At 35.6% G+C, this 23960-nt stretch overlaps 1 protein-coding gene across 1 annotated transcript in view; it reads left to right on the plus strand.

The window, feature by feature from the left end:
* The window catches only part of LOC129788171 (uncharacterized), a 30162-nt gene extending 8103 nt beyond the window's left edge, over positions 1 to 22059 (plus strand). Inside the window, exons 2-5 of the mRNA XM_055824218.1 lie at positions 7051 to 7204; positions 10762 to 10973; positions 17837 to 17970; positions 18252 to 22059. Of these exons, the coding sequence (XP_055680193.1) occupies positions 7051 to 7204; positions 10762 to 10973; positions 17837 to 17970; positions 18252 to 18590 (839 nt within the window). The 3' untranslated portion in view covers positions 18591 to 22059. The remainder of the gene's footprint in view (positions 1 to 7050; positions 7205 to 10761; positions 10974 to 17836; positions 17971 to 18251) is intronic.
* Positions 22060 to 23960: the final 1901 nt, after the last annotated feature.

Consider the following 23960-nt stretch of genomic DNA (forward strand, 5'->3'; position numbering starts at 1 on the left):
GCCGTATATACTTTTCTCATTCAATTTCAATCGCCTCAATGAAAGCCCGAAAGCTTTCGAGTTTGCTTTTTTTTTTCACCGACATTTCTCTTCTAAAAGCTTTCAATGACTGCTAAGCGGATGTCTTTTATCGTTCTTTCCACCAGAAATTTAGCTTTGAAAAATCATTTTGATACCAAAAAGCAATATTTGCGATATTTTTCGCACTCAAGTGTAAGCATATTGGGGATTCTATGTCACTGGAGGGGATGAAATTATATAGCATTTTAATTATATTTAATCACCAGTAGTGCAACATGTGAATTTATTTAATAATCATCAAAGAGGAAAATGGGGAAAAACTTTTATAAAAGAATCAAAACATCTGCTGGTTGAGACTTCAATATATTCATGGTCATGTTTCCTTTTGCGAAAACCTCAAGGAAATAACATTTTAACATTTTATGTGGTAGAAAAGCTTTGTATGTCTGAATGAGTCAATAAAATCACCTCATAATAGATTTCACGAGCTTTTCCTCAATTTCATTGTTTCATCGTCAATTCTGCAAATTATATGTCTCATGTTGATGTATTCTTCTCACCAAAGCTCACAGTTATTTTGCAATAGATGTCAAAACAGAAGAAATATAACCAATTTATTGTGTGTCAAAGAAAAAAATCCAAAATATAGTAAAATATATGGGAAGGAAGAAAACTTGCGGGATGAGAAGTTTTTCGGTGAGTGAAAGGAAAAATTGTGGGTAAAGTTTAAAATTTATGAGATCTACGAGATTTATTTATGATGAAGAGTGAATTCGCTTTAAGGAGACATGATTGCGATTAAGGATGATTCATCGGTGGATTCCGTGTGCTCCAATAGGGTAATTCCGACTAATATGGGGTATTATCTTTTGTTGAAAAATTATTTTTTATTTCAAATTCAAGTTTGAAATTTGATTAAAAATTTGTTTGTAAATTTTACAAAGTTGTTCAAAGAGCTGAAAGAAAAAGTTTTTCAGAAAATTGATTTTTTTAATTTCTTTTCTGATAATTTTTATGCCAAAATTGAGTGAATAAATTGCAACAAAAAAAAACAATAAATTACAAAATAAAATTTGGAAAGACAATTATCAAATAAAAAACAACTAAACTCTACTCCATATTAGGCAACGTCACCCTACACTATAAGCACTTGTCGCTGAATGGTCTTTTCCATGAAATGAGCTTTCGAAGATATCCCCATTTGATGGTAGACTATATACAAAAGCCATCGAATGGAGCTTTTTCCCTTTAACGTTCTCTTCTTCCCTTTTTGCAAAACTTTCCGTGTGAATTCCATTCTGAAACATCTGCATGAAATATATAATGTTATTGTCGCATTCTTCCTCCCCCATTTTGGATGGAACGACGATCGACAACAACAACAAAAAATTCCACAATACAAAGCCATTGTATATCCTCGGGGTTTACAATACTTTTATGATTGTACTTCAACTTTTGTTGTAAAAGGAAGTAAAAATGAAAAGGTTGACACGGGAATTGTTTAATTTCCTGTTTAAGAATCGCTTTTTGCTTCAAAACAAGAGACTATCTTTTTTTTTAATACCAACTATGTATAATGTTGGGGGTTTATTGTTTTTAAATATTAGTTTTTCTCTCTCTCTTAGAGAAAATTTTCATTTTGTGAAAATTGTAAATTAAAGTTTCATTCATAAATAACTCTTCAACTTCCCAAATGACACTTTGTGACAGAGAATGAGCTAACAATGGCAGAAAATTATAATAGAAGAGTGGGAGAGAGTGTCTTGAGGTGTCTGAGGAATTTTTCATCCTTGAAGGAATCTCATAAATTTCCCAATATTTTCATCCAAGATTTGCTTTTAAAATTTTATTACCACAAAAATCCTTTTAACGGTCTAACGGCTTTATTTTTGAAGTTGACTCTTTTAGCATTGAATTGGCATTTGGAAAACAAACTTTCCTTTCACATTTTCCCCCAAAAACTTCCCCTTCTGAGACTTTCTTTTGGCTTCTTTTTACAATAACCTTTCCATTCAACTGTTGAGTCACATGCGGAGTTTTCCATCAAATGCCACTCCGCGACTTTTGGTAGTTCAACTTTTGCCCAATATAGGTACAGCTAAAGGGATACTTTATGTCGAAGTTCATATAATTTCACATCTTCCAATAACTTCCGAGGCGTGTGTGTAGAAAGGGGGGAGGTGGTGAAAAAAACTGAAGAAGAACGAAAAGTTGGGAGGACCTTTTCACAGTCCAAAAGAAAAGAAACATTGTTGTCTGAGGAAATCCGGTGAGGCAATTTATTTCCCGGAACAAATAATACAGAGTTTCCCTTGTTGCCAATCTCGCCCCCCCCTCCCACAAAGTCAACCCCGTAATTCGCCTTTGACTGGGAAAAATATGTGTGTATATTTCGTCAATTTAGCCCTCTCATGGGGTGAAAGACAAGGGGAAATGAAAAAGTTGAAATGTGTCCATCACACATAATAATATTATTGCTATATTATTCTTTTTCTCACCATCACAATCGAATACTCCAACAAAAGAGACATATCTCCACCCTCATGCGTTACCTCTAGCTTGACCCCATACCCCCTATTATGGTGATATGTGTAGACTTTTGAAGTTCTGTCCGAGCGTGAAAAGTTTTCCATTTCCTCTTCCCCGGGAAACTCGTAGAAGAAAAGTCTTCTGCTCACGTAGGAGAAATCCCTCAAGAAAACTTCAAGACATTACACACATAATCGAAAGGAAATTTTTCCGGTAGGGGATGAGGGATATACCACAGATAAAGCCCAAAACAAAATAATAGTGTTGTGTGCGAAAAGCCTTCAACAGAACGGGGGAAAGCTTAGAATGGCAAAAGCTTCATATATATGGGAAATTGTATGTATACTAACAACGCCATAGCTGCTGGTGCTTTTTGCCAATTGCCATTTTTTGCCACCACTTTTGCAATTTCATTATTCACAGAGAACACCGGGCGTCCCCACTTGCCACATAGAAATCCGAATATGAGCTAAAAGACTCTCTGCGGAACATAATTACATGTTTTTGGTGTGGCGAAGAACCCACAATGAGGATAGAGAAAAAAAATACTCCACAGCCTGAGTTTGTGCTTTGGAGTTCTTATACCGGGCACCACCATCTACCAAATTATCCCTTTCAGTTTTACGAAAAGGCATTCAACTGCGCTATTTGTAGGTTCATTGTGTGAATTCTTCTATCTTTTGTGTTTTCTTGAAATTTCAGTTCCTTTTGAGGATCCTTAAGTTTATTAATTTTTTAGAAACAGTTTTTAATTTTTATTGCTTTACTTTCGAAGTAAAGGTATATAATTTTCGGCTTATACTGAAAATAAACAAAATATTTATTTTAAAAGACGAAAATTCAAAATAATAATCAATATTTCGCCATATAATGAGAAAACAACAAAATATTACAATTTGTTGATTCAAATGGGTTGAAAAATAAATCGAAAGAGTCCCCAAAGTTTCCCAAATTGTTCAACCATGCCTCAATTTCCCAATTTTCAATTTATTTAACCATAAATTCCATAATGATGGGTATTGTGGGTGGCTCAATGTGCACTCAACCGGGTTATTTTATTGCTGGCGAATAAAGTTAAAATATATTTGACCACTAAGAGAATAATTAGAATTTTTGTTGAGGGAAAATAAATTTAAAATATAACGAAATGATAGGAATAAATAGTCTGTTCCTACAAATATAATTCTAAGAACTTTTTCACAGTCAAAGTTCAAAATTCCAAAGCTTTTCTTTTTTTTTTGTACTGCAATCTCCCCGACAACAATACCGCATGACACAAAAACTAAAAACTAAATTCTAAATCCTCAACTATGCCACACGAATGAACTTTACAAGATTATTGTGGGATTGTTTGAAAGCTTTAACTCCAAAAGTTTCTTTTTCTATCCCATTTGTGTGGCGATAGTTTCGAAGGAAGTATCTCTTCTCGAAGGTGGGAGAAGCTTAATTTTATGGATTTTATAACCCTTCTGTGTATATACTGAAAAGTTTAAAATGTAATATGATGAGACAACAAGGCTGTACGTTGTAAAGTTTTGAATTTAGTGCAAGAAAATCCGTGCAATTGTAGAGTATTAGAGATCTTGAAGAAAATACCCAGATTGGTCTTGATATTCTTTGTAATTTTATCGACGAAATAAGTCTTCACTTGGCCTTAATTAATAAGCTTTTATTAGCCGGAAAAAATCAAGAAATTACCAAGAATTAATTATACTGAAATACATACGAAAATTCGCTGTTATAGAATTAGAAATATGGATCGTATTTGAATTTATTAATAACGTGGCTCTAATAAACAAACAATTTTTTTTCCTAGAATTTAGAATTTACAAAAAGACCATTCGTTAAATGTCTCAATTAAAAAAATAAAATGTCGCAAAGTTAGTTTTGCTCTGAAGTCATTTTCCTTAAGAGAAACGTTCCCACAAAGGAGCTTTTAAACGGTAAAAATTCCAGGAAAAAGCATCGTCTATCATTTTCAATTTCCTCGCAATGGATGATTTTAAATTGTAAATAATTTGATGAAATTGCCTTCTGTCTGCAAAATGTGATACCTATATACAACATAGTTGTTTAGTATTGAGCTTTATAGGTATATAGCGTTATATAGAAAGCTCCAAAGACTGTTCTTTATACATATGTGTATGTGGGAAGCGAGGCTGATTTTGTGGATGCTTGGAGTTGAAAGAGGTCATAGTCAGCTAGAGGGAAGTAATGAGATTCTGTGGGAATTGCTTTGGTATATATTCGGTAAGTTAAATGCCCCATGTGGCAGCATCCACAACAAACTGAGGCATTGTACCCATACTTCATACATAAAAGCATCTCCTTATATTTACTCAATTTCCCCTACTCTCTCTGATAGCCCCATTCGCCTCTATACGTACACACATTTTACTATTAAACGCACATAGTATATGAGACGGGGGTGCTTTCTTCCCTTCTTCTTTTTTTCTCTCTATACTTCTTCCTTCCTTTTCATCTCACCCACAGCTGTAGGTTCGTCTGGTGAATGCGAGAAAAGTGCGAAGCAGTTCTTTTTGGCCCAATAAGAGTCCCTGTAATGGAGTTACGAGGACTCTTACACATTTACTCAAACGACTTAAGCAGACATAAAAGGTTTTTCTTCCCACGTCCAAGACACAATATACACATGAATCCAACCATTCTCTACCCTCCATTTCTTCTCTCGTCCTTCGTTCATCACTGTGTGAGTCCCCGAGCGGCCATGCGGAGGGCGTAGGGGGATGGAGGAGGGTATGGTGGATACGGGATGAGATGGGAACGTGGCTGTGGGGCGCATTTGAGTGGAAAGTGGAGGTATTTCCACATACGACGATCATACAAAAGATTGGGTGATGTTTTTAAAGCCAACCATCAGCCACCACCTTGGCATTCCGTAGCCATACCATTTTGTGTATATACCACACACTTTTTGTACCACATCGCCCCTCCCTCACAACAACCCATCGTGTGCCTGAGCATAAGATAGAAAACACAGTCATTCCAGAAAATTGAGCAGCATATATTTTACTCCATGTCTCCTTGAGAGGAGGGAGTATGCAGTACACAACAAAAAATAAAGTGTCTCGAATAAACATTCAAGAAAATTTCCTTCGCCTCTTTTGCCAAAGAGTACCCATGGGGAAGATTAAAGTATGGAAGCATATCAAAAATGAGTGCTCTCGCACAGAACTTTCATCTTCATGAACACCGAACATGTCGATGCTTTACGCAGAATTTAGAGCTTGCTTTTACGCATTTTTTGCGCTCTGTGACACAGAAAATGTAGCAGCTTTTTTTTTCTTGTTTTATTTTTGGTGCTAAAGAAGGAAGTTTTGGGAGCTTTTCTTCTTTTTGTGCTATATGTAAATTTTTGGTAAATTAACAGATCGATATTTCTTTTGTAATAAAAACTGTTGCATTTAAAGCTTCAAAGCTCGTGAAATCAATAATTTTTCAAAGCTTTTTTAACAGTGAAAATATGCGCATTTTCCTTCATTTCAATTCTAAGTATTGTCTACATTTTTTTCCTCCCACAATACAGTAAACAATCTCTCTCTCTCAGTTTATTTAACTGACATCTCAAAGCTCTCTGTCGGCCAGAGTTGAGGCAGAGCTTTTCACAGTTGTCACTCTTCCTTCCCACATCATTTTTGACCTTTATACAATACAAGGATATGCAATGTAAATGCTTTTGAAATGTAAATCCATTCAAAAAGTTCAAAATTATAATAAAAAAAAGATATATAAATAAATACCCCCGGAAAAACAGATAGCGATAAATAATAAAAGTTTAAATATATAGAATGACATTTGTCAGATAATTCCTCTGACATGAAAGTTCATGGAGAGAATGCTGGGGGTGTAGGATGAAAAAGCATGTGCATGCCTTATATTATGCTATCAATCATAATTTAACATGAAAGCGTTTGTGGAATATGATAAATCTTCCCATCAGTGTGATTAAAGCTCTCGGGGTGATGCTATATGTTATACATTCTCGGGGATATGTATGTGGTGTGTGTGTGTAACGTGAGAAGGTGAGATGTAGCACATTGAGTAACTAAATATTTTATTTAAGCTACATTACCTGCAATTTGTACTAAAATATCTCTCACTTTGTGTGTGTGTTGGGATTGCATGGAATATGGTTAGCATGTGCGATGAAGAAGAGGAATTGAGTGGAACAATATATGTATATATAGCACGAGGGGGTTAAGCTTTGGCAAAGAAAGTAAACCCTCAGGGGGGAGAAAAGCTGCAAAGTGTGTCTATGGGAAATATGAGTAAATATAGGATTTCACTCATTTCCTCCTCTGCATGGTATTCGAAGCTTCTTTTTTTTTCCCCTCCAACCCCAAAGCTCTCACTCACACATTGCTCCCTCACCCCCAAAGCACATTCCATCCTATTTGCACATCTTTGCCAACTCTCTCACCTTCTATGTGATGTTGCCTTTGTGCACCTGGGCTGACTTGTATTTGATTATTCCGACAGGATGCCGTCAAATTGAGGCACTCCACCTGACAGACATCTCTGTACCGAGGGTAGCCGATGTGCGGGACACGGTAACACTTTCATGCACGTACAACATGGGAAAACACAAGCTCAACTCTGTCAAGTGGTACAAGGATGGAAGTGAATTCTTTCGGTGAGTCCCTCCGCACAGTTGTATTTCCCAATGCTAGCTACCCCCTCTAGCTAAATACACGTCGCCACACTGAGTGGATTGTAGGCTCCGACCACCACACAACACTGCTGTATAGAACGTAAATTAAACTATAGAGAAAATTGAGTATTATTGCACTCTATGGTCTCGTGAACAAGCAAACGCACTCCACGGTGCTCAAATTGCATTTTTCATTCAACACCAGAGTTGAGAAATAGACTTAAAAGTAGATTTGAGAGCAATAAATTAAATCTTTTAATTATTTTAACCTCATATTTTTGTTTATTTTGTTGCATTATTGGAAAGATCGTTTAGTTTAAATTTTTGAAAATTAAATTTCTAAAAATTTAAATTATGCCTTAACGTATTTTTCATCCATAAGATTTGCAAAGGGATTGAAATATGTTGCTTTAGAACCTTAGAAAAGTTATATTGACTTCATTCGAATTTCATAACATTCAACCCTTGTTTAGTTAGGATTTAGCCTATTCCATAAATTTTAAAAGGTTAAAACTAATGTTGACGCAAAACCTTAATGTGACGCAGAAAAAGACTCTCTTTTTGCAACTCAATTCTTTTCTTATTTATACTCAGCCTTTGATTAAAGTAGACTTAATTTTTAAATAATGTAGACACAGCCTATACCTTATGGTGACTCAATCTTTAACATATCTTACTTACTTACTTACTTACGTGTCCTGACCCTCCATGGAGGAGGATAGGGCCGACACGAAAGACTTCCACCGCTGACGATTCCCAGCCATTGCCCTGACTTGTGGCCAAGACAATGAACTGTCAACGGTGCCAACCTCCTCAAACAGGCTGCGTCTCCAGGTTCCTCTAGGCCTCCCTCTTCTACGGGCTCCTTGCGGGTTCCAATCGAGGGCCTCTCTGCATATTTCGTCCGCCGGTTTCCGGAGAGTATGCCCAATCCATCTCCACTTGCGCTCACGAATCTCCAACTCAATGGGCCGTTGATCGCACTTGACATGGAGGTCTCGATTTGAGATCCAATTGTGCGGCCACCAGGCTCTAATGATGTTGCGGAGACATCTGTTTACAAACGTCTGCAGTCTCCTTATAGTGTCCGACGAAGGGCACCACGTCTCGCACGCATAGAGAAGAACTGACTTGACGTTTGAATTGAAGATCCGGAGCTTCGTCCTCAAGCTGAGATGGGGCGATCGCCAGACACCACGAAGACATGCAAAGGCACCTCTAGCCTTCCTGATCCTGGTCTGGACATCAGTTTTGGCACCGCCATCAGACGTAATCTGGCTGCCCAAGTACTGAAAGGCCTCCACATTCTCGACCACTTGCCCCGCCACCGTAAAGCTGGATGCTGGCGCATTTACAGACAAGGACTTCGTCTTTCCGACATTGATTTTGAGACCTGCAGCTCCAGAGCGAGAACTGAGGTCGTCAAGCTTTGCCTGCATATCACTCTGCCTTTGCGACAGAAGAACAATGTCATCAGCGAAGTCAAGGTCGTTTAAGTGCTCCATGCGGATGGGATGCCATAGCAGCCCCCGATTTGGTGTGTCATCCAGCGATCCAAGCAGAATCTCATCTATGACGATGAGAAAGAGCAGCGGAGACAAGATGCAACCCTGCCTCACTCCAGCAACGACCCTGATTGGGTCAGATAGTACGCCGTCGTGCAGAACTCTGCAAACAAACGAATCGTACTGGGCCTTTATGAGACCAACGAGGTTCTCCGGAACTCCCTTACGTCTAAGAGCATCCCAGAGGTTGCCATGATCGATCCTGTCGAAAGCCTTCTCGTAGTCAACGAAAACCATATGGAGGGATTCATGGAATTCAGAGACCTGTTCCAAAATCACCCGCAGTGTGGCAATGTGGTCCACACAGGATCTTCCAGCACGGAACCCGGCCTGTTGCCTCCGGAGCGTATTATCGATCTTCTCCTGAATCCTCCCCAAGATGACCTTGCAGAGGACTTTAAGGGCTGTACAGAGGAGCATAATACCGCGCCAATTATCACACACCGTTGGATCACCCTTTTTGGGGACTTTCACTAGAATGCCTTGCAACCAATCGGAAGGAAACGTAGCCGTCTCCCAAATTGTCGCAAACAAACGATGCAGCAGCTGCGCTGAGGTATCGATGTCTGTTTTAAGCATTTCAGATGAGATCCTATCGATGCCAGGCGCCTTCCCCGATTTCATGCTCAAGATACTCAACCTGACTTCATCCAAAGACGGTGGACGGGTGTTCACACGGTTGATCCGCCTCACCCCCGAGCCACTCCCCTATTGATTTTTTTCAAAAGTTTTTAATAAAACTTGACAAAAGCTTTCATTTCACTTGAAAAAAAATTCTTTTAAAAATTGTAAATAGTTTACAAAAAACTTTTCTCAAGAGACGGAAGAATTAAACCTGGAAACTATTAAAATAATAACTATATGGATTTTTTTAATCAAGATTAAAATGCAATCACCACGTACAGCAAAAATCAATTTAAAAACCAATTAATTGTTTCTCCATCTCTCTGCAATTTCCAATTCATTTATAAGTTTTTCTCATTGAGAAAGGAAAATTATGTAAACTTCCCATAACATCTGAGTGGGACAAATATCCTTAACAGAAACCTTTTGAGAAAAATCCTTTTAAGTGAAGTAAATGAAAATTTTTAATTTCTCTTTTAGTAATGAAAATTATTATTTTCATCTCTCTCTTTACGAAAGATATTACAGAAAAAAATCCGGAAAATCTTTGTTAATATAAAATAGTTTCATTTATCTTAAACTTTATTTTTTTCATTATTAAACGAACTAAAGCTTTGAAACTTAAATATAAGATCTATCTCAGATCTATGTCTTTCAATACAATTTTCATGGAATCCTTTGAAGGCATCATATGCTTCATTATCAAGTGGTTAGGGTGGTTGTGGGAATGTATTTGTGGGAAAATGCATTCTAATTTTAATTACACTGCGGTTAGTAATATGAATGGTTCACCTTTATTGATGTGTTTGGCAATTGAACCCTAAACTCAATCACTTAAGCAATCTATCTTATCAAGAAGACCCCAAGAAACCAAATCTTAATCATTTAATTAGGGACTGTTGCACAGCTGAAGTAAGAGCTTTCAATTAAATCCAAATAAATCTTTTTTTAATCCATAGTTTTTTTGTGCAACTACAACAACAAAATTAATTTGAATTTAATTCAGAAACTTCCCCCTGAATAATTCTTGGATGTGGATAGAAAAGTTTTCACTGGAAGTACTCTTAATTATCTCCCAAAAGCCGAAAATTCGATTAGTATTGGCGGAAGGAAATGAATTGCAGGAAGGATACGGACATCACTATCAATTTCTTTTCCATTGAAATACTCGGCAATTATCCTTCTTCCATACCCACCACTACTACACGTTAACGTTTCCCCAAACTCTGTAGACGTGTTTTGTTTCCCCAAAAATCGAAGAATTGCTACATAATAACATAGAATAAAACAAGTTGTACAAGAATTGAGAAAGAAGAATGGAAAATATTATCAATTTTTCCATTTCCACAGCTATGCACCAATGATGATTCCTCCAATCATGACATTCCCCGTGGTTGGTGTCACCCTGCCGAAAGATCAGACGTTTCTATGCACAAAAAATACATGTAGTGTAATATTGGATCAGCTGGAGCCGAGGACAAGTGGGTCGTATCGATGTGAAATCTCAGGAGATGCTCCGGAATTCAAATTAATCAGTGAGACTGGAAATATGACGATTGCAGGTAATTTTTCTGGCTTATTCTATTCATATTTATCGATATCCTCTTTCATGCATTTTATGAATTAATCCTGCATAAGAGCTTCACTATTTGGTGACACAGAGGAGGCATGATCGCCAATAAGAATTAATCCGAGCTTTTAGTTATATATTCTATCAAATTATCTGTTTTACCACTCAGATGAGATTCTAATTAAGTTCAATTCAAAAGGTGAAACTTTGATGCAAGAATGGTTAGAAATTATTCTTTTCCTGGAATTTTGAAATATAATTTTGAAAAGCTTTTCCCCTTCATATTTCATTTGAGGGAAGTTTATAAATAAGCAAAATAGTTGTGCAAATAAAATACCAACTATTTGCTAAAATTCATGGAAATCGTGCCATATATGTATCGTGCATAAATTATCCTTTGATGTTTACCGATGCAAACATTTAATTAAGCTACCATCGAATTCAAGGAAATTAATGGAATTTTAATTAAAGAAACCAAAAAATCATTCAAAAACATAATTAAGAGATATTTCCAAAAATTAACGTTTAGTTAAATTATTTTGTTTGGCTAAAGAATTAATTGATAGTACAAAAAAAATATTTTTTTTTAAATTGATGTTTTCATTAGAATTAGTAGGTTTTATTCAGTCAATTAATTATTTTTTCAATGTTAAATTTCTCTTCTAAAAACCAGAATATTCTTTAATGATCAATTTGCATAAAATTCAGTATATTTTTGGAATATTTTCTCGATTAAACTGAAAATGATTGAATATTGAAGGAAAAGTTCTGACGGGAAATAAAATATTTTTTCGCTATTAATCACATTCTAACTCAAAATGAAATTTAATATTTGCTTCTCCAAAGATTTTTTTCTTCTCTCTCTCTTTCTTCCTCGATTTCTTGCACTTAAACTGCGGGAAGAAATGGCAAAAGAAAAATGCATAAAAGTGTCAGAGTTAAATTGGCTGCAATGTTCTGCAAGATGTTGGTCGTCGTTAAGGTCCTTGTTGAGCTTTTCACTGTCAATCTCTTCACATTTCCATCTTTGCAAAAAGGAGGGAAGAAAGGGTTGACCCCAACGCGCCCACACTCCTTGCATTCATTTCCATGCAAGCTATTCCATGCAATAAATAGAGAAATGGAGAGAGAAGAAAGTTCATTCACCTAACGTTGAATTTTCCTCGATTCGTCCAATTTCCCATGAATCTTGTGTATGTAATTTGTGCTACATTGTGATGCATTTCCTTGCCTCGTCTGCAAAAGAATTTTCTCGCATGATGAAACTCCCCATATATACTCTCTTCTACATATATCGCCCTAAACTAGACTCCTCTACTATATACGATGAGATCTGTACCGGGAAAATATTTACAAAACATACATTGGGTTTTGCTAACGAAGTTCCTTTTGCAAGGATAAAAAAATTCACAAAATGCACCCAAGAAAGTATATATTTATACAAACATTTTTCTCCATGGGGTGAAGGAAATGTTAAAGACAATATATCACAACTTGTCGTAAGTTTTCTCGATTTTTTTTCTAAACACACACACACACCGCTTTCGCATCCCTTATCATTTATTTTTTCACCCTAACTTCCTTAGGTTGGGGATGGGTGCAAAGAAAAACAAGAGGTTCAGTGTCACGATGAGAAAAAAAAACAGCCGAAGAAACATTAAATTCAATGTGATGAAAAATTTTATAAATGACTCCTCAGCGCGAAGAAATCGTGATTAATGAGATTACACCCAAGGTTTAATTTTAATCGGAATTTATTTTTTTCCTCCTTGTTTTTCCTTTGCATGAAGGAAAAATCGCAGTGTGGCAAAAAGAAGCTAGAGCGGGCCGCCCCCTTCTATGGATATTTTGTGTATATATGTATTTAAAATTAATTAAAAGCACAAAATTAATGAGAAAAATGCTCACCGACTATATCCTCACACTTTAAAACCAAAGAAGCATATTTGCAACGTTAGGAAATTCCCCTGTGCCGGAGGTTCTTCCAAAGGGAAATCATATAAGACAATATGTGGTACACCACAGAGTTATTGTTGTGTGTCTTTCGGAACTTTATCATGAGAGGAAAATTAAGTAACGTTGTACTTTATGTGGGGTCTTTAGGAAGTATATAAGTAGAAACACATGCTGAGCTTTTGCACTGAACTTCTAAATTGAGTTCCCAAGTCAAATATACAGCTACAAGATTAAGTAAAGTAGGAGACTCTTTTTATTGATATTTCAAAGGAGAAATAGTTTCATAATGAATTCAAAAAATTATTTAGAGAAAGCTTCTTGAAAAAAAGCTCAAGAAAATATAAATATTTATGATTGATCAATAATTAAACTCAATATTGAGTCAATGTAGGTTTGCATAGTTGGTCGACTATTGATCAATCAGATTGACAGAGAATTATTGCGCTTAATAGTATCAATATTGAGTCAATTTAGATCCGCACAGAGGACCAATTATTGAGCAATCAGAATTGACCAGAGATTGGTCGATTTTAGGTCAATAATTGATCTATCGATTGACTGACTCGATTGATTTATCAATTATTGATCAATCATTGATCAATTTGAGTAACATCTCAGTAAACAAAACTTGCCAATAATTGATCAATTATTGAGTGATCAGAATTGACTTGAGATTGGTCGATTTTAAGTCAATAATTGATATATCGATTGACTGAATCAATTGATTTATCAATTATTGATCAATCATTGATCAGTTTTATTGACTTAACTATAATTGAGCATTATTTGGCTCCATCTTGTTTCCATTTGAATATCAATTTCAGATCAGCAGCTTCACTCAACCTCTGACCTTTTCTAAAAACTCAAAATTTCCCTAAAAAAAGAGAAGATTTTCTACACTCCAAACGTATTCACATTTACCGGAACATCACGGCAAAATTAATGTCTTCCCCTTGAATGGGGATGTTGGTGGATTTGTGGAATAGGCATGAGAGTGAGAGCATTGGTGTCGTGGGGTGAAAGGTGATGCAGAGAGGGGTGAGATATAATAAATTGCCAGCAGCAAGATCTTCCCTTCTCGCGGAGCAATCTAAATGGATTGGGCAAAAAGGAACCGAGAGAGCGAGTATGGTTGCCCCAAGAGGGAAATCGTGCTAATTTTATTCTGATGTCCAATAGCCGATATCTGACTTTCCCTTCATTTGTTCACGCCCAAAGATTAGCAGTTAACTCAACCATGTCTGTCATGCACTTGGGGCGCCGCGCTGGGGGTGTAGAGAGAGCCTCATCTAATTTATTGGGGCATGATTAATGTAATATCATTTGTTCCGCATAGCTCCTGTGAAAACTTTTCCATGGCAATTATGCAACTACGTGGCTTTCCATCGTGTGGAATTTCCCATTTGGGATGGAGGGAAAAGGAAGATTTTTCATTGCAAATTAAAATCCAATTGATAGAATGTTTTCCACCCACACACCCCATTTTTCTTCCTTTTTTTTCGGGGAGAGATTGATTGGTAAGAATTTTCATTTGAACGTAACAGAATAGAACACTTTTCCAACCTCACGATAAATTTTCTCAATTTAATCGTGAGAAATTTCAAAACTCAAATTAGCTTTCCAAAACAAAGATTTTCCACGCCAAATTTTCCAACACTTCTCCCCCATTCTTCATCTAACCAATTTCTATTGGGAAAACTTCCATCGATGTGTGGGAAGATATAAAAATAAAATTTAATGTGGTGAATGGGGGGGAGCGGTTAATTAGGCATCGTTGCGGTACATAAAGTTTGATTTTGAAACACAATCACACAACGCATGTTTTGGGGGGAAAATTTTGCAATAAATCGTTTGTTAAAATTAACCAAAAATGCGACAATGTGGTCAAAGTCAGCCAATTTTGTGGGGAAACCCACAAAATACTGATAGCCCATGATTCTCTTTTATCACGTCCCAACACACATAAATGTCACACAGACATGTAATTAACACCTCTATAGCACAAAGCTTAATGACCAAAGGATAAGCCATAAATCAAGGATTTTTCTCACCTACCATCTGCAGAGCGCTTAAACCAAGTGAAATCCTTTGCACGATTTCCGAGGAAAATCTCAAGCGAATTCTTTTGCTCTATATATAGGTAGTATAGGGGATGGTGTGGGGAGTTGCTTCGATATACAATTTATGGGCCATTTGGGGATTTCTCTGCGGGAATATTGGCTCAATTTAGTTCATTTCACGTGGAAATCGATACATTAAAGAAATCCAGCTTAATTGAAAATGAGAGTTAAAGCTCCCCTCTCACAACCCCACAAAATTCTCTGCTAAATTGACCACTTTGAGCTTTTATGGATAATTAAGTTGCTTTTCCACATCTCTCTCCTTTTTGATAAGTAGAAGTGTATTGAATGCAATTTTAATGTTAAAAACACGAAAAGAGAAATACTCTATTTCTATTTAAATAACAGGAAATAAACATATTAAATAACAGAAAAATATTTATTTATTTTTCCAATTTGCAGCAGAAACAAAAGTTCTTTCAATTCAATACAATTTAATTGAATAATTATAAAATAATAGTTCTCTGTGTATTATTGTTGTTCTCAAAAAAAGAAAATTCTTTGATAAAAAATATATTTCCATTAATTTTATTTTGAATTGAATTATATAAGGATGCAATTAAGTGAGCTTTCCAGCTCAGCTCATGATGGGAAATAATCAGCAAGAGCACATTATCTATTTATCCTTTGATGCTCTATGTTGTGCGAGAAACTTCAACAATATATGTATATTCACATTAAGAAAGGCATAAGGCACCCCCCTCCCTCTCTATCCTTCTTTTGCCATGGTGGAGCCCGTACTGTGTGAGAGAGTATGCTTGCTTCTTACAATGGTCTTCAATTCATGAATTTCCATTCTCCTAAGTTATCTTAACAGCATTTGCGAACTTGGCATGATTTAGATAACAATGAGGGGATTTTTCTTTCTTGAATTGCAACACACACCCACCGCGATGGAATAGCCCCTACGGGGTGAATTTGCTCCTGCGGTCTTTGTCTCTAATAAATAAGAATTGCTCGCATTTGGTGTGGGGGCGTCCCTTTTGTGGTAAAATCTCTGCAGGTGGTGAGAGAGTATGAAAAGTTCTTGTGAGTAAATATATTCAAAAGCTCAAGATCTTATTGCAAAGGGGTGGGATGAGCGGTGTGTGAGGAGATGCTCTTAGTATGCCTGGTGTGTGTGTGTGTGTGGACTACATACTACACCATAATATCCAATTGAGGGACCCCCCTGTGATGATGTTTGTGGGCGGGAGGAATCGTGGGGTGTGATGTGAATATCAGTTTCTGTCCGAAATTTGTTCGGGGTGCGGTTTTGGGGTTGTTCCCGCACTCAACCCAACAAAGAACAGTGTTGACACAAATTTACGACTCAATTCGTAGGTGTGGGAAGCCCAGTAGAAAGATATTTATTGGTTTTCGATTACCCTACATAGATTTGTGCACGGTGAACTACCCTACTGTCAGCTCATGTGAACATCACTCTCCTCAGCTTTGCATGAAAAGCTTTCATGCTATATATTATTCGTGTTGGGTGTGTATTGGAGCACAAATTACAACATCCATGCACTTGTCAAATAGTGTTTCATTGACTGTTTTTATCACATTGTCCATCAACCCTTATTCGCACCCCCATGCAGCATCCAACTTGCGAGAGATTTTCTCTTCTAGATGAGTTAAATTTATTTTTATTCTTCTTCTGACCAACAAATATTCCTCAATTAATGTTCCGAAATAAATTTAAAGAGAAGTCACACAAACTATGAATACCAAAAGGAAGAACAATAAGTTAAAATAGAATGCACAAGAAGTCAAAATTGAGTCATTTTTCTCAGCAAGTTTAATGGAAGAAATATTTAATAAAAAAAAATGAGAAAAACTTTTCTTAATTAAAAGTATGACGAGATGGATTCATTCTTCGTTGATTCATGTTGTTTTTCTTTACAATTATTTTTAATAAAAGAAGTTAAGTCATTATTAAAACACTTTAAAAAAAAATGATGTAGAAGTTCATAAAATAATTTTTATTGAATATTATGGCAAAATTGATTATAATGCAACTTTAGAAGAAATATGCATTACCCTCTCTACCCCAGTCTCCCCTATTTGTATTAATTTTTTCAAAATGAAAATCAATAAAAGCAATTATCTCAACAAATTACGTCCAAAAATTAACGAAGTTTTCATAGAAAAAAAAACATGATTCATTTAATTTCACAAACTGTCGTTGCTTAATTTGCATTTTTTTGATGCACAACAAAACTATTAACACAGTAGCATAAATAGAGTATAACAAAGCAGTTTAATTTCATAATCTAAAATTAATTGTACTCAATTATTGCTCAATTATGCAGATACCGCAAATGGATTTTGCATTTTAAAATATGCAGATGCAAAATTAATTTTTAAATCGCAACTGAATCCCAAATGTTCATTTGCTATGTACAGTACACGTATACTTTTTATGCGCTATGTATGCCAATGGCATCAAAGTCAAGAAGTTGTGAGGGCACTTTTTTTTTGCCTGTACTCCCCCACAGAGTGTCTGTGGCTAAAAGGAGAATTGCTCATTTTGGTGAAAAGTTATCCTCAAAATGCAAATTGGATCTCTCTGTGTGATGGAGGAATCCAAAAGCGATCTGGCCCAGTTGCTGAAGTTGAGGCTGCTGCGGGGGTGGAAGCATCAATTTTAATTATGAAAGTGAATGTGGCATGAAATGCAGGGAAAAAAGGATATGCGATGGTGAGGGGGGATTTTGTGATGGAGGCAGATGTTTGGTGGGGTTTTTGAATGAGTTTTAAGCGAAAGTTTAATTGAATTCTCGGTGTTTGATTGCAGCTCTACCCCGGCACGATCCAATCATCACTGGTGTTAACCACAGCTACGAAGATGGTGACTTTTTGCTGGCCAATTGCACATCCGACATGTCAAGTCCACCGGCTATGCTGTCGTGGTACATCAACGATGAGAAAGTAATCACAATTTTTTTTCTTTTCATTTCTCTTACAAACTTCCTTTTCGCGCGCGAGCTTTTCTTCGCAGATCCATTTGGGGACTTTTCATTCCACCCAGTCCCCCCTGCCCAGACCACCCTTGTCGCTTCTGTCAAATATTGCATTTTGATTAAAAACTTTCGCGCCCCCCACCTCCAAGCTTGTCACGGAGGAAAAAGCTCCACCGTGGAATACCCATTCGCAGAGAATTTATTCGCATAGCACCCTCCCCTGAGATCTCGTGTAATTTCTCCCCACAGGCACCACCGGAATACCTCCAACCGCTCCGTGAGACAACGATGGAGTCGGATGGTTTTCAATTACGCTTCCGGAGTTTGGAGCTACGGTTTCATGTAGATAAGGCACGGCACGCAATTGTGCGAAATAGCATGCGACTCAAGTGTCTGGCCCGTGTTGAGCAGATCCCAGCAGCTACGCGGGAGTCAAGTATCGTTGTGTACATCACGTCACAGGATGACTTAACCAATCAAAAGTTAATTAACTATTGGACTAATTCGGGTCACCGCAAATTTACGGCTACACCACATCTCTACGTCTCACTAGCGCTACTTGTGTGTCTCATGTTGGCAACGAGATAGTGTATTAAATATTAAAAAGCCCAGATACTGTGCTGAATACAGTGAGATTGGGGCTGGGGTGCACCCTCCCCCCAAGAAATGTTGAGGGGTCTTGTACCACCACCACACACCCCTGCAACAAAATGTGCTCAAGTTGAGGCCCATCTGAAAAGTCAGCAGGAGCCATGTACTATCTGGGGCGATGAAGTCATGTATTTGTAATAAAGATTTAATGAGAAAACGTTGGTTAGCTGATTTAATATTACACAGACACATATATTTACTAAAGAAAAAAAAACGTACTGTGTATTAAATTTTGTAAATCTCTTATTTAGTTCTTAATATAAGTGGCCTTATTATTTTCACGTTTGCTCACGGCGTGATGTGTTCTTAACAGAGATTATGGGTCCTAAAATTAGGTGAGAAAATTTTGAAGAATTTCCCTTTTAGGAAATTTCAAGGAAAAATCATTTAGTTGACCGAAAATTGCGAAAGGAAATAAATCCGGAGGCCCCTAGTACAACCCGGCGTCTCCACTGTTTTTATTTACTTGTCAATTAAACCACCAGGCGTCTCCATCTTTAAGTAAATTTATTTTCAAGCAAGACATGGATGCTGTTATATTTAATTTTACTTTATTTAACGTATTTGGGAACCAGGCGTCGTGAAAAAGCTTTATAGGTAATCTTGAATTACAGTAAATTCCTTCAATTATTTTTCAGAAGCTTTCGGCTTTTTCAGAAATTTTTAAAAAAAAAAATGAAAGGATAAAATATAAATTAGTGAAGAATAATTCTGTTTTTTTTCAGCCTCCTCAAATGAAAGCTCAGAAAAGGATAAAAGCTAAAATTCTTGAAAAATCTAAATAAACTGACAATCTTAGAAGAACTCTTTTTTTTCAATCTTTAATATGCTATCTTTAATTGTTGTTTTAAAAAAAAATTAAAAATTCAAACCAAAAAAAAACTTGTGTCTTTTTTTAAAAAGGAATTTGAATATAAAAAAAACTTTTATCTCTTATTTCGCTCAAAGTTTTTCAATTAATCAAATTAAATATTCAGAGTAAAATATTTCAAAGTTAAAAATTTCTTCCTTTGTATTTTATTTCATCAAAATAATTATTTTATTCAAAATGTTTGCTAAAAGGTCTGCAAAATATATCATTTTATCAAAAGCTCGAAGAGGAAAACGTAAATTTTCGAATTTATCAACACACACAGATTAATTCATTGCATTCTAGTGGGGGAAGGGGGTGGGTGAACTAATTTATTACGATGAATTGGAGTAAATTTATAATGTGAATTAATAATGAAATTGAAATTGCATGTAGAAACTCCATTTTGATTCATCAAATTTCAATCAAACGACTTTCGATGAAATTAGTCAACAAGTTAAATTAATTTTTGGGTATTTTGGGTTTGACGCAACGGCTCGGTCATTGGCACTGACACAAAATTATCCCCATATTTGGGGGGTGCATTTCAACTTCAGTGCTGCTTTATTGAAATTCACTTCTAAATTCAACTCATCCACATCACTGGGTCCATGTGGAATGTGTGTGTACGCGCGCTCTGTTCGCGCGAATAAATTCAATTTAAATATTTCATCATGATACATTATCAATTTGCATCCACTTTTTCAAACGAAAGGCATTTAATCAAAATTTGATTCCACGTAATCCACACACACACAGCCCAAAAAGAACGTAGAGGTTCACTCTCTCATTGTATGTGGGTTGGATTCAAATATTGATTTACAGGAAAAAGGACTAACATACGGAAAACTCACGAGATGTTAATTCAATATTCAGGGAGATTTTTCATTTTCATTTTTTTTTTGGGTAAAGTAAATGCTCTGAGAGGAAAATTCTGAAAAATTTTCTCACTCTCTGTATCTCTGTGTGGACCCAAAGGCGCTTTTCGCGGAATTTTCCATCTGCTGGAGTGACGTATATATAATTAAATTTTCCCCGATAAGAAAAGAATGATGAGACAAGGTCAGCGTGGGAATATTTGAAAGAAGAAAAAAAATGTAAAATTACAAAAAAAAAACATTACAGAGTTGTAATATTTAAATGTATAACATAACGCATATCATCGTCAAATCCTTATTGAGAGAAAAAGAAAATTAAATTATTAATTTCCTAATGAATGGCAGAAATCTTAGAAGAGAATGAAAAATTATATAGTAAAAAGAAAATATAACGACACAACCACATGAATTGTTCTTTATCCGGCCGAATGTTGAATTTAGTGGAAAAAAAAACTTTGAATTTACGCATTTATTGTAAAATTAAGTAAAAACTAAATGTATTTGCAAAAAAAAACACCACAACTCTATTTTCATGTATAAAAAGAACTTTAAAAAGTATCTTTAATAAAAATTAAATTAAAAAAAAATTGCCCCATAGAGGGGAATAAGAAAAAAAAACTACTTAATATATTTAATTTTTAGTGCATAGTCCCTGATTGAGAAAAAAAAACAAGTGGAAAAGAAAAAATGTTGTAAATATTCACAGAGGATGAATTATGTCAGCAGTACGAAAAAGCTCCTATAAATGCAAAGAGAAAGAGAATATAAATCAAAGAGTATTATATATACATGTAAAAGGTAGCGAAATATGTATAATGGCAATTCAGATAAAAAAGAGAACATTATAGAAAAATTAATGTATAAAGCATAAAAATGAAAGAGAAATTAACTTTAAAAGCCCTATTTGAACTTTTTTTTTGTGTTGAAACACCCAAAAGAGCGATAGTAAAACAGAGAGAAAAAAAAACCCATAATCGTTGTACATATAGGTGAAAGTGAAAAATCAAAATTGAATTCCAAAATGTAATTAAAGAAAAAAAAACATTAAATAGTGCATAAACACACAAAATTGTATTGAAATTAAATATTTAAAACTAAACAACAAAGAATGAATTTAAAACCTTAAAAATGAAAAACATGAAAAGTCAAAATATACACGAAAATTTTGCACTAATTACATGATGAAACATTTACATAGTTGTATTACATATTACGGCATTTTAAGGGGGCGGGGTGGAGAGGTCGGCATGACGATGAACGTGCTGAAGGCCCCAACAAGGGATCCCTCATTCATCCACAAAAACCCATATATAAGCAGAAAGTGAGAGAGACCCAAATCAAAATTGTAATATCCCTTGTGGTGCAGAAGATGAGGATGTTCAGTCAATAAATTATTCAAAACACACACATAAAAAATAAAAATTCACACAGACACAACACCATGAAAATTAAGAAATAATATATATGCGGAGATAAAACATCAAACTTACCATGACTAGTTAAATTTACCACTGAATGTACTAATGTATAATCATAAATTTTAACAAAAAAAAAGAGAAAATGAATTGAAGAAGAAGAAAAAAAACCTAAATGATAATCTCCATGACACAACTAATAGAATTGATATTTTTATGTTACATAAATTGAACCTTTAAATAAATCATTTTAAAAAATCTCACCTCGTTGTTGGATATAAAACCTACACACACACACACACGCGCCTTTGGTGACCTTTTTTTCGGGGTTAAATGAGGGGTGAAGTCAATGGGAAAAAATATTGGAATTATCAATCATTTGTCAATAAATGAAATGTAACAATTTGTTTCCTATTTTCCTCCCCATTAACCCTGTCCCGAGATATACTACACCATCCCCCGTATATGTGCTCAAACACTTGCTCAAGCAGCATGGGGTGCTTCTTTCTTTCACGCCTTTCTGGGGTAAAAAGAATCATTTCATGAGGTCCAGATTTATGCTGGAATTTCCTGTTGGAACTGGTAAGTGTGGAAACTATACTGCAAAACGGGGTGAATTTGATCAATATAGTGGTGGATAAGATCAATGAGGATGGCTAGAATAAATGCGGGGATGAATGAGGCTTTTAAATAGAACTAGAATAAAATATCTTAAATAGAATTTATTTAAAAGAAGCATTATGAATTCATTCTTATCGAAAAATTGCGTAAATAGAAAGAGAAAAATTAATTGGTTCTAAAAGTTTTTTCCGAAAATTTAAAAGAAAAATGTTTTAAATGGTGTTATTAGTCTAAATTTAAGTTCTAATTCTAGATTTTCTATTCTTTTCAAATCGAGGGCTAAATAATAAAAGGTCGTAAGTCCATACGGCGCCCTTTTATTTTTTAGCCCTCGAAATGTTTTAGGAAAATTTTTGAGATGAAAACGATCAAAATTTTTCAACTCTATGTATTGATTTTATTTATTACACATCCCGTAAATATCAATTTTCTAATTTTGACTTTAGGCTCTGGAAATTACTTAAGAATTCTTTATATGAAAATTTCAAAATTTCTTATTTAATTCTTCTGTTGCCTTTAATAGGGGCGTAGTCAGAGAGGGCACTTAAAAAATTCAGAAAGTTCAAACTTTTCTTCAGAGGTCAAATGAAATTATTTTCATGCTAAAACGTTTGAAAAAAGAAGACTAACGTTCTAAAATAAAAGTCAAACCTTTGTGAATAATTGTCAAGTCCTATTTAATCCATTTTCTACGTCAATAAAAATCTCAAAACACAGATTTCTGACTACGCCCCTCTGTCCTTAAAATACTTTATAAAATAATTTCTAATTTTTCTATTAACTTTTAAGCAAAATGAAAACTTTCTAAATCATGAATTTCCCATCTTTCTTTAAGATTTTCCATCAACGATATATTATAAAAAAAAAAAAATATAAAAATGTAGTCGTCGATTTTTTTTATACACTGAGAGTGACTGTGATAGCCAACCCTCTTTCAGCGTAACTGGTCCTCTCGGCATAAAGGCTCACGAGAGAATGACCAACGCATGATAAGCACCGCTAGGGCAACACTTATCAACCATCACAGCCCTCTCCTAAGAGATTTACTCACACAACAGACCATGGCACGGGATAATATTTTTGGCCTTCGGTCTCAATGCCTACAATTCGGCCAGCCCTGACATTGTTGCCGTCCCTTGGCAACGTCATGGGTCTAGGGTGGCATGTATGGCAGTTCAATGGTGGCATTAGGGTCCTCACTAATGCCTTAACTAACTAACTTCTACTAGGGTCCTCACTAGCAGATCGCACTAGTTCCAAACTAATGCTTTCCTCAATTTTCCATTAACTAGGGTCCACCCTAGGAGTTAACATTAGGGTCCACACTAATGTATTAGTCACTCACGTTATCTACGAGCGTCTACCAATAGATTGCATTAGTTTCTCTTGTTGCTAATGCCGATCACTTCGTCTACTAGGGTCCACACTAATAGATCGCATTGGACTCCTGCCAATGCCTTGGCCATATCCACTAGGGTCCACACTAGTAGATCACATTAGGGTCCACACTAATGTCTTAGCCAATATCCCTCATCCACTAGGG

The sequence above is a fragment of the Lutzomyia longipalpis genome, chromosome 1 (genome assembly GCF_024334085.1).
Source record: "Lutzomyia longipalpis isolate SR_M1_2022 chromosome 1, ASM2433408v1".
NCBI lineage: Eukaryota > Metazoa > Arthropoda > Insecta > Diptera > Psychodidae > Lutzomyia > Lutzomyia longipalpis.